This window comes from Scylla paramamosain, chromosome 11, assembly GCF_035594125.1.
Source record: "Scylla paramamosain isolate STU-SP2022 chromosome 11, ASM3559412v1, whole genome shotgun sequence".
Taxonomy (NCBI): domain Eukaryota; kingdom Metazoa; phylum Arthropoda; class Malacostraca; order Decapoda; family Portunidae; genus Scylla; species Scylla paramamosain.
Window position 1 is genome coordinate 5,722,501 of NC_087161.1, and position 12,500 is coordinate 5,735,000.

General features: G+C 44.1%; 1 protein-coding gene across 5 annotated transcripts in view; it reads left to right on the forward strand.

The window, feature by feature from the left end:
• The window catches only part of LOC135104878 (crustacyanin-A2 subunit-like), a 39,737-nt gene extending 35,540 nt beyond the window's left edge, over positions 1-4,197 (forward strand). For 3 of the 5 annotated variants that reach the window (XM_064012597.1, XM_064012598.1, XM_064012601.1), the window contains exons 4-7: positions 355-546; positions 2,474-2,629; positions 2,793-2,904; positions 3,079-4,197. In XM_064012597.1, coding sequence (XP_063868667.1) covers positions 355-546; positions 2,474-2,629; positions 2,793-2,904; positions 3,079-3,188 — 570 coding nt within the window. In that variant the 3' untranslated portion in view covers positions 3,189-4,197. The remainder of the gene's footprint in view (positions 1-354; positions 547-2,473; positions 2,630-2,792; positions 2,905-3,078) is intronic. The other 2 variants (XM_064012600.1, XM_064012599.1) reach the window with 2 other exon arrangements.
• Positions 4,198-12,500: the final 8,303 nt, after the last annotated feature.

Sequence of the window (12,500 nt, forward strand, 5' to 3'; positions counted from 1 at the left end):
GCATCCCCTCTTCTCTTTCTCCCTCACGCCTTCATTACTACTCTCCATCTCTCCCTCTCTCCATCTGCACCACTCCCTGTCTCCTTCAGCCTCCCGCTCTCACTCCATCCTTCCTTCTCTCGCTCTCTTCATACCTTTTCCCTTCCATTCTTACCCTACGCTCCTCCCTCTCTTTTTCTTTTCCTCCTTCACACACACACACACACACACACACACACACACACACACACACACACACACTGCAAATCTCCCCTTTCTACCTCCCTCCTCACACACACCCTCATTTCTCACTTCTCCACACCTCCCTCTCCCCCTCTACATCAACCTCTCTTTCTCTCTCTCTCCCTCCTGTAGGTGGTGGACACGGACTACGAAACCTACTCCTGTGTCCACTCCTGCATGTCCATGATGGGCTTCCGCGCCGCCTTCTCCTGGATCGTGGCCCGGCGCCCCACTCTGGACCCCGCCCTTATCGCCCACTGCAAGGATCAGCTGCACAAGTGGGATATCGATACGTCCACCATGCTTCCCGTCAGGCAGGGCAAGGTGAGGGGTGTGAGAGGAGAAGGTGGTGGCGAGGGAGTGATGGGGTGAGGATGTGAGGGTGGGGAGATGTTACCGCCACCAGTGGTGCTGGCAGTTAGGGAAGTAACGATGGAAGAAACAGGTGTGTAAAGACAAGACAAATATGTATGCTAAATAACATGTTCTGTGTTACGAAAGTTAAAATGAACTAGTATATTAAGTTCTGGTGCTATGAAAGTTAAGTAAATGAGAAATGTAATGAAACTGAGAATGAGAGTGGTGAAGATGTAAGGTGTGGCTACACTGTGGTAGTGAGGCTCGTGATTACTGGGAGAAGCGTCACGCGTGGACGCAGCAGTAAAACGAGATGAGGAGGGACGGTGACATGTGGGAGGGGTGAACTATCGCTGACCTAAGGGTAAGACGTGCAGGCGTGAGGCGCCGAGGGCCAGCAGGGACGAAGCCCGGAGGGACAGATCCCTTTGTACCGCCACCGCGTTCCTGTGTGACTACTTCAGGCAAGATCAGACCACTACAATATACAATAAGCAGGTGTTGCTTGGTGACAGGCCTCCTAAAGACACCAAACACGTGAGTTCCACATCTGTATTACGAGGGGTCGACTGCCCTAATTGTCATACTGCGTGATTAGTGATGCGTTAGGTTGATACAGCACTCAGTGGTTAGCAGTGCTACGCACGTCTTGTGTTTATTTTGCATGTCTTCAGGTTTGACCGAATGCAATAAACGATTCGCGTCACCGTGCGGGTCTAAAATCCTTTAGCTGCCTTCGGGGAGGTAAAGGAGGAATAAGGAAAGCTGTGAGGTATGAGGGTAAGGGGGATGTGAGGGTGGGTAAGGGGAAGAGTAGGATGTGAGGTATGCAGAGAGAGAGAGAGAGAGAGAGAGAGAGAGAGAGAGAGAGAGAGAGAGAGAGAGAGAGAGAGAGAGAGAGAGAGAGAGAGAGAGAGAGAGAGAGAGAGAGAGAGAAGGGGGGGAGGGAGGGAGGGAGGGAGGGGGGAGTGTTAACTGATGTTTTGTTGGTAGTTCATTTTGGTGTCTATTGTCTTCTAATGTTTTCTTCTTCACTTTTCTCGTTGTCTGGTATTTCTCTCGATTTAATTGGCTGTTTTTTTTTTTTTTTTTTGTCTTTTCATTTCTGCTTTCCACTTCTGCAAGTTTAGTTTATCCATTCTTTACTTGTCTACTGCCTAATTAAAAGTAAAGGCAATGTAATATATTTAAAAAAGTCACCCATATGTATTGTTTATTTTTTGTAATGGATTGAAATAGAAAACTGATTTGGTTAAAGGTAGACACTAGTAAATGTAGAAAAATCTATGATACACCTGCAGACTGTAAATACATAAGCATCTACGAAATAAACGAATAAAAATACAATATCTAACTAAATTTCTAACACGAAAAATAACAAATAATCGTATTCGAGGATAATCAAATTTGTCACAACTGTTTCTCCTTTTACATGAGAAACTTAACTCTTTGGGCAAATTAACAAATTAACATATTTTCATGGATGTATTCTCTCATTTACCTTCCCACTCCCTTCCCCTTCCCGCTTTCCCCGCATCCATTGCTGGTGTCCCTCAATATTATTAACATTTCTCCTCTGATCCGTTTCCTTTCAATTTTCTTTCTTTTCCTTTCACTTACTCACTCATTTCTAAAACACATCCTTCCTTTCCACCAATCCACTTCCCTTCCATTCACTCGCTCCCTCATCCACACTCACCCATTCACTCACTCACTCACTATCCCTTCTTCCTTTTATTTCCATCTTTCCTTTCACTCACTCAACCAGTCACCCACTCTTTCCTCCAATCATTCACTCACTCAGTCACTCACCCAAACTCACCTTCTCAAACACTCACCTAATTATCCAACCAACCCAATCAACTCAATCACTCAGCCCATCACGTCCCTACAGAACTGCCCCTACATGAACAAGCTGGACGCCGTGCTGGACTACAGTGCGCGAATTCAGGCCAAGGCGAGGGCGCGGGAGGTGGCCGTGAACAAGGTGAAGATTGACGTGACCGCGGAGGGCGTGCAGACCGTCACTGACCACCGCCACCACACTGAGGTAGGAGGAGGAGGAGGAGGAGGCGGAGGAGGAGAGAAGTAGGAGGAAATAGTGAAGGCTACAACTGTATTAATACTACTACTAACACTACTACTACTACCACCACCATCACCACTATTACCATCACCACCACTACTACTACTACTACGACCATCACCCGCAGGAGGAAATGGACGAGGAGCGGGTGGAGAGCAGCGTTCCCATGCCTGAGATGAGCGAGAAGGAGGTGGTGGTAGTGAATGAGGTGATGCCCAACATGAGGGCGCAGCACACAGGTCAGAAAAAAAGAAAAAAATAATAATAAAATGCTATCCTTGAGAAAATTTGTCATTCCCTTCAAACATACAGAAGTAAAATTGGATCAGGAACTAATTGCAATCAGGAAACAATCGTGAAATAATTGTCTTCTGGAAACACTCGTGAACTAACTGCCTTCCCTTCCTCCACAGAGAAACAGGAGCCCAACGGGAGTGACGTGACCACCCCCAACACGGGCCTGCTGGTGCTGCTGCTGGCTGCCATCATGATCCTAGTGACGGCACCGCCCTCCCTAACCTAGTGTGTGTGTGTGTGTGTGTGTGTGTGTGTGTGTGTGTGTGTGTGTGTGTGTGTGTGTGTGTGTGTGTGTTCTATGACAGCCGTGTGTATGAGATAAAAGACGGTATTCTCACAAGTTCTTATCTTATCTCAACTTGTTAAAACAGCTTTACTGGAAATGACTGGGAGTCTCAAGGGTATGTTCATGATTCCAGTGATAGTTGAGTAAGCACTCTGAACCACTGATGGGAACAAGAACACGTGGAGATCAACTAAATAACCACTAAGGCCTTTGAAAACTCCCCATGTCGGAATCTGAAGTGTTTCAGAATACGAGCCAAAGAGATGAAGCTTCAAGTCAAACTGAGGTCAGCGCGTGTCAAGATGAGAAAAGAGAAGAGGAGTGTGTGGGCAGGAGAGTGCTGTGGATGGGTCTATCCGGCAGGTGAACATAAGAACATAAGAGAAGCTACAAGAAGCCACCAGGCCTACACGTGGCATTCCCTAGAGAGGAAGACCTGAGAGAGGGCTTATGGATACAGTAAAACACATGCTTGTAATGGCTGTGACTAAGGAAGGCGCAGAGAGCATGTAGAAGACTGATCCGCTGTGGCGACACCTGACGGGAGAAGATGAAAGAAGGAAAGCAAGAAGACTGCGAAGACTTAGTAGAAAAAAAAAAAAAAACTTAGATAATTTTACAGACTGACAGATACTGATCGCCTGTCCTTTGTTTTGGGACACGTGGTGGGGTGTTGAAGTTTTGATGTTATTATAGAGTTCCTAGATGATGAGAGAGGGATGAAGAGTTGCCTGGATAGTGAAGTGAGGTGCACGAGGTATAGTCAGGATAGAAATCTAATATATTGTACTTAAAGCGTGTAAAGTTTGTTGCCCTCCACACTGTTTCCTCTTTGACATTGAAATTCCTATACATGTATTTTCTTTGGCATTCTATATGTATAATTTTGTTATATATACTACCTCCTCCTCCTCCTCCTCCTCCTCCTCCTCCTCCTCCTCCTCCTCCTCCTCCTCCTCCTACTACTACTACTACTACTACTACTACTACTACTACTACTATTACCTTGGCATTTTGTATAATTTCGTCATATATATATATATATATATATATATATATATATATATATATATATATATATATATATATATATATATATATATATATATAATATATATACCACCTATTCCCCCCCTCTAATTTTCCTCCTCCTCCTCCTCCTCCTCCTACTACTACTACTACTACGACCACCACCACCACTGCTGCCGTTACTCGTACGGCACCCCGCAGCGTGCCACACCCACACATCAGAGGGATGCTGTGTGCTGTACATGTTCTGTTGACGCATGAAATAGATGTTTGAGACGCGAGCTGTGTTTGGTGCACCCTTCACACCCTAGCAGGCGGCAAATCACCTTTCACCCTACCCAGCTCACCCATCACCCTAGGAACACCCTTCACCTTACACAGCACACCCGTCAGCCTACACACACACCCATCACCCTAGGCACATCACCCTACACAACACACCCATCACTCTAGGGCCTAGGAACACCAAACCCATCACCCACCAGCCATGAATCTACTCTCCTCACCCTACACCCAAGAAGACAGCACATCCATGAAACCCATCACTCTATATCTACACCCTCCCTTATTCTCTCTCTCTCTCTCTCTCTCTCTCTCTCTCTCTCTCTCTCTCTCTCTCTCTCTCTCTCTCTCTCTCTCTCTCTCTCTCTCTCTCTTTTTCTTTTTCTCTGTCCCTTTTTTTTCGGAATGTCTATGCAAACTTTCATTAATATTTTTATCTAACTACCCGCTTATCTATTTTTCTATCTGCTTATTTTTCTTTACAGTGCTAACAAAGGCTGTCTATAGAAGTAAAAAAAAAAAAAATAATAAACAAAAATAATTCACCTAGATTAACCATGACCACAAAAATCTCAGTAGCACAGGTTACTGGTGGCTCGGTGCTACATATTCACAGAGGTCACTTCAGCTCAGCCTCCTCACATTACAGTGATTAATGTTCCGCAGGCGAGGCAGCGAGGGTCTGGCGCCACCTTAGTAGACACCCCAAAGCAGCCCACGTCCCGAGGCTCAGTGATGCCGGGCCGTGACGGGGTGGGTGCTTTGTTTTGGTAGTAAATGCACACGGAGAGACGGACAGATGCAGGTGGGCACACACGCGCTGGCAAGGAAGTTAGTAAGCACATATACACAAGCATCTCTCTCTCTCTCTCTCTCTCTCTCTCTCTCTCTCTCTCTCTCTCTCTCTCTCTCTCTCTCTCTCTCTCTCTCTCTCTCGCTTGCTCGCTCGCGCGCGCACACTCTCTCAACATCAGAATCACGTCATCTAGAAGGTTCCCACACAATCCCTCTCTCACTGCTGACTCACCACGCCACGCCAGCTACTGAACTGAACAAAGGGCGAGCAGAGAGAGGAGACAAGTAGCAGAACTTTATTTTTCCTGATTTTTTTCTCCTTGGACTGTCTCCCTTGTGTATATAAAAAAAAAAGAAAAAAAAAAGTAGAATAAATAAATAAAAATCGGTGATCTTAGAACGCATACGAACAATAAAATACGTAAAAGCAGAATTTAAAAAAATAAATAAATAAACATAACACAAACATTCGATCACACGATGTTTAGGTAAGTTGCAAAGGAGATTTAAAGAACAAATAAGTGATCATGTCGAGGCACACGTGGGGTTCAATGCGTCCACCCAGCACGGTCACCAAGCCAGTCGTGAAATGGGTCACTGACTGAGCTGCACGTGGGGAGTAAGCGGTCACGAGGGACGCCAGAAGACTCGGGGCGGCGTGGTGTGAGTGGTGCAATGTTATGGCCTGGCGGGGCTGTGGTGGCGCCAGCTGGGGTCCGGCCTGCATACTGGTATTTCCCAGCTGCACGAGCATACTGGTTCATAAAGCGCTTCTTTGAGTTAGGTCAGGTCAGGTTGGGTTAAAACTGAAATCAGCCGTCGTAATTTTGTGCGGGAATCACAATGCGAGTGTTATCGTGAAAATGTCATAGTTAGTTTTAGAGCAACAGCCGAGTGTCACCCCAGGGAGGCAGACGAACCGGTATACAGATGGGAAAAATGCGTCCGGGCCAAACATTTCCCCTCGTTTTCCCAGATTTTTTCCTTTCTTTTTTTTTTTTTTTCTGATGTCTGTGTGGAGGTGAAAATATTCCTCCCGTTCTTCCAGTGTTTCTATCATATGGTTCAGGATGGCCCAGTACATTGTGGAGAGGCGGCTCAGAGTTTAAAAAAAAAAAATAATGATAATAATAATAAATAGATAAAAGAAGGGATGGAGGAAAGCCCGCTACTTTTCTCCTCCTTAAAAAAATAAATAAACAAAAAAGTAAAAGTCTATAGTTCAGCAGACACCTTAGTTAAAGAGTAACAGGCCTCCTGGTATTATGACCATGAGAACATGAAGGAAACTACACAATTCCGTGGCACTCCCGGCATAAACCACTCTCACCTACTTTCACATCATCATCTTCATCTATAAATTTGTCTGATATTCTTTTAAAAGCTTCCTAATGACTCGGCACCGACAACCTGATTACTGAGTCTATCCCATTCATCTACCACTCTATTCAATTCTCTCCTATCTTTTTTAAATCTAGCCTGATCATTGAACCCATTAATTCTTGACCAATCTTTGTCTGACCATGAGGATTTTGCTTATGTCACCCTTGCTTTATCTCCCTGCTTTCTCGTGTGTCTCCTTATCACCTTCATCCATAAATCTGTCTAATCTTTTAAATCTCCGAAAGGACTCGACACCAACCTGAGCTTTCAAAGGTCACGCAAATGTATGGATGAGGATTATTTTATGTCTTATCTTTATGTTTTGGCTGCTTAAGGTCGCCATTTTGATCACTCGTCTCCACCTGACAGTCTTGAGCCGCTTCTGTCACACCCACCAACGCATGTCTTTCTTCAGGGCATCCGTCAACCTTCTCCTTGGCTCTCCTCTCTTCCTCCTGCCTGGTGGGTATTCAAAAGGCCTCTGCTCTTCCCCTGCACTCTTACGTCCTCCACTTGCCCAGCTTATTCATATCATCCTCATCCATAACTTCGCCTAATTTTCTTTTAAACTTTCCTAACTGGCAAGCAGATCGGTGCAGAGTCATTAGGGACCTTTAAGAGAAAATGAGTCTAGTTTATGGATGAGGATGACAGGTGGAATTAAGCAGGTAAGCTTCACACGTGGCCTGCCATGTGTAGACTTGATGGCTTCTTGCAACTTCCCTTATTGTCTTATATGTTCTTATCTCTTCTCCACTCCCTGACCGTCCATTAATTCACTAACGTATCCGAACAGTGCCGTTCCTACACCCACCCACAGCAGCACCACCCCAGCAGCAGGTAAGCATGAGTAAGCACACCCACCACTCACACACTCCACAGAATGCTGCCTAAAACACCGCGGGAGGGGGAGGGGGAGGGTGGAGGAGGAGAAGCTATTGCCAGTAATCAAGTAATCTGCCACATTACTTCCACTGTGTTTTGCGTCTTACTTTCAATCTCTACTCCTCCAATAAGAACATAAAAACCACAAGAAAATAAGGGAAACTGCTACAATTCGCTAGGCCTACACGTGGCAGTCCCTCATGACATACCTTATTCCTACTTACCATCCCCATCCATAATTCTGTCTAATCTTCATTTAAAAGCTCCCTAATGACTCATCACTAACAACCTGATCACTGAGTCCCTTCCATTCATCAATCACTCTATCTGAGAACCAGTTTCTTCCGATCTCTCTCTTTTAGATGTAAATGTATCAAACTTGAACCCGTTATTTCTTGTGTATCCTGATTACTGATCCTCAGAATTTTCTTTATGTCACCCTTGTTACATTCCCTATACCACTTATAAGACATCTATCTATCTATCTATCTATCCATTTACCTATCTATCTATCTATATATATGTCTATCTACCTCTCTACCTATTTATCTATTTATTTATCTACCCATCTATCTATCTATTTATCTGCTAAAAATCTATTAATTGTCGGGCTTTGCAAGGAGGCTGTCAGCGAATTAGAGAACTTAACTACTTGACGGCTTTGGTTTTTAGATTGATAAATATATTATGACGCATGTACGTTAGTTTGGCGACAAAGCTGGAGAGGCGAGTCTGAGATGGTGTGGGCGTGTCAGGAGGGGAGACGAGGAATGTGTGGGGAGGAGGATGGTGGAGATGCGTCTACCAGGGAGGAGAAAGAGAGGAAGATTTGAGAGAAGGTTTATGGACGCAGTGAAAGAAGGCAACGCTTATCACGGGCGTGACTGAGGAAGGAACAAAAGACAGAAAGCGTTGGAGAAAATTGATGGCGGGGTTGATGACGGTAGATGCCGGAAAATGAATAAATAAATGAATGAACAAATAAATAAATATATAAATAAAAGTCGTGGAGCAAGTTTAGAGTAGAATTTCGAGTGACACTTCAAACAAAAGGAGTGATGGATTAGTTTAAGTTTATCAGCGATTGTAGTTTTACCTTCGCTGAACAGAATGAAGTAACAAACCTCCTGACGGCAAAGTCTAGACTGGCACCTTTAAAAGCTTCCACCATACCACGCCTAGAACTAGCTGGAGCATTAGAAGCAGTGAGACTTGATAAGCTATTGCGAGAAGAGTTACAAATGCTACTGGAGCAATCGGTTTTCTAGACAGACAGTACCATCGTGTTGTGGTATCTATAAAAGTTCTGCAAAAAGATTCCAGATATATGTAGCCAACAGAGTAACGAAGATTTCAGAACACACCATATCAACCCAGAGGAGACATGTGCCCACCACGGAGAACACTGGGGATGTTGCTTCTAGGGGAATGACAGCAGACGAACTGTTTACTGAAGAGTGATGGTGTGAAGGACCTGCTTTCCTGTACTTGGAGGGTTCTAGTTGGCCAAAGCAGCCTGTGTTTAACTGTGCTGAGTTAGAGCAGATGGCCGAAGTGAAGAAATCTCCATTAGTGTGTACAACAAGGACCGAGGAAGATCATTTGGGAAGGTTTCTACATTACTATTCCCCCTGGCACAGCATGAAAAAGGCAATGGCTTGGTTCCTTAGACTCCGACAGATCTTACGCAAGCAACCGTACCTGAAAGGCCCGCTTTTAGGAAAAGAAATAAGAGCTGCTGAGGAAGCAGTTATTAAGCATGCCCAGACAGTATTTTTGCATGACAAAATCCCCTGTCTTGGGAAACTGAGCCTCAAGAAGTCTGCTCCTGGCTTGTTACTGGTCGGAAGAAGGATGGCTAATTCAATGCAAGACGATTACACCAAGTATTAATTCAGGGTTCCGCACGAACATCCAGCAGCTAAACTCATCATAGAAGACTTGCACGAAAGATCTGGTCACTCTGGGGTAGAACATGTACTAGCAGAGAGCAGAAGACGATACTGGATTCTCAAAGCAAGGAAACCAGTGAAAAAAACAGTGCACCAATGCATTACCTGTAAGACGTTGTGGGGAAAAACAGTAGTCCAGCGGATGGTGAACCTACTAGCAGCTCGAGTTACTCCATATGAACCGCCTTTCACCAGGGGCACCAAGGGCAAGCGGAAGTGAGGAGGCATGCTACTTGACCGCTGAGTGTGGCTGAATGACTGATGATAAAGTATTGATGATGAAATACTGACCCAGGTGAAGTAACAAGTGGCACAGAGGTATCACCAATGACGGGGACTTAAGACTGAGGGCGAAATAAACACAATAGAAGTGAATGCGACTAAACGACTCGTGATAAAACAGTTAAAAAATACTGAGTCAGATGAAGTAAAAATGTCAGTGTTACCAGCAAAGGACGCAAGACTAAGTGCAAAACAAAAACAGCGGGAGTGAGTGCGGCTTGCTACTCGACTACACTGACTGACTAAACGATTGATCATAAAGAATTGATGATAAAACATTGACTCGGACGAAGAAAGAAGTGGCGCAGTGTTATGGGCAATCAGAAGACTTAAGACTGGAGACGAAATAAACAAAGTGGACGTCAATGCGGCTTGCTACTCGACTACACTGACTGGACGACTGATGAGAAAGTACTGATAATAAAACAGTGACTCAGATGAAGAAAGAGGAGTGTTATCGCCAGGGAGAACATCTATGACTGGGGGCGAAGTGAATACAGTGGAGGCGAGGGAGGCTGTTCCGAAAAGTGTGAAATTATATAACTACTTCCTTTGTAGCCAAAATAAGATAAGGTAATTTATTTGTCACATTGATATACAGTAATGTACATCAATGTGAAAATTTTTAAGGCTACAGACCCCAAATATAAATAAATATGCAGTATACAGTATAGACTATAGTACAGATGAACATAATTAAACAGGAAGTATAGTTTTATATGTACGCATGAGGTTGTACGTGACTTTAAACTACCCCGTGCTGATCTAAGATGTACTGAGCTCTACCTAAAATTAATTTCATACTGCAAAATAATTTGTTTTGTTTTTTTACAATAAAGGGCATCATATCTTATCTTATCTGACCGTGACTTCGCGACTGGTTATAAAATGGTGCCACGTACACGTCATAAAGCGGCCGTGCAGAGGACAAAGCAGAGGTGCGGCTTGGTGACACTTCCGCCCCCTGCCTCCCTCACACCTCCCTCGTGCCTCTTGTCTCCTTACAAAACCCAGCCCGGCGCCGGCCAACAGCTTCGCATGGCCTTGCAGTTCGGGGCGCCTCATGGTTATTCCACGAGCTCCCAGTCTTCCTCACAGTTGCCAGGGCGCTGCAAAGGAGAGGAACACCATCTGTGCACCTGCCGGGCCTCACGTCGCCTGGCCAACCGCCTCCCTGCGATGGTTTTGTTCGTGCGCTTCATTAATTGGCTGGGCGGAAAGTTGTGCGGAGTAGGGTTTTGAAACACCATTGGTTGTGGCAGTTTTGTGCATTGCATTTTAAGTATTTTATCTATTCATTCATTTATCTGTTTATCTATCTCTCTACCTATCTATTTATTTGTTTATTTATATATATTTTTTTTTATTTATCTATCTATTTATTTATTTATTTATTTACTTATTTATTTACTTATTAATTCATGTACGTATTAGGACGATCGGCAAATGGAAAAAAAGAAAGTGGGTTAAACATCGCTTATATTTCTATTTCCCCCCAAAAAAATTAACAAGAGAAATTCAAAGATTATCTATCAGGGAGAACAGGAGAGGAAAAAAAAGAAAAGACGCTAATAATACCGTCCACTCCCTCCCTCCCCCACCCCCCAAAAAAAGAGGATCAAAGAGAGGAAAGCAGCTTATTTTCTGAGGTATCCTGATAATCTTCTTTTGAAGTAGGGATGGGAAATAAATAAATAAACAAACAAACAAACAAACAAACAAACAAACAAATAACAGAAATAAGAGTTGAGTTCCCGAGTTCACCAGCAAAAGGGATGAAGGAGTGAAGGTACTGGCTGACTCTTGCATTAATGAGGTGGATAGAATAGGGATGAGAGTTAAGGAGAAAGTTTCAGGTCTTTATCTTTTCTGTGAGGTTCGTAATGCTTGTGTTAACCCTTTGACTGCTATTTAGTACTACACCTTTCCTTAATTAGTAATCACTCTCAAGCATTTCTACTTGTTCTACAGTCACCTCCAATTTTTAAACTGGATAAAAATTGTAAAGTCTAATTTTTTTTTTTTTTTTTTTGTCTCCTTTACTGTAGATGCCTATAAAGATTCCATGCATTACTTCTGGTGCTGTTAACCGTTTCGTATCGCAGTGAAAGGGTTAATTTATATACTTGTGCCATGTGCCTTTTTTTTTTTTTTTTACATAAGAGGGGAACCGGCCAAGGACAAGAAAAGTGTAGAAAAAAAAAGCCCACAGAGGCGCCAGTCGACAAAAACGTCAGAAATTATCATCGAACACTGAAGGGTAAGTGTCTTGAAGCGGCCCTCAGCACACTGGCCTCAACCAAGTGCCCAGACAAGAAATACTGGAGGCCATGCAATCAGGCAATATGAAGAGAAGGTAAGGCGAGTCTTGTTTGCTTTGATGTTGTTCCCTTACGTGGTGGGGAACGCTCAGGTGTAAGTCAGGTATGAGGACTGTTGGAGCTACGTGTTAAAAGTAATATCTTATCGTTTCTACTTATCCCTTCTCATCCTCCATCACTTTGTTTCCATATCCATCCCCACCTCCTCCTTCTCCTCCTCCTCTTCCTCCTCCGACTCCTCCTCCTCCTCCTCTTCCTAGTTGCAGGTTTAAGGTGTTGCAGGAGTAAAAACCTCTACTGCCACCTCCTCCATCATCACCATC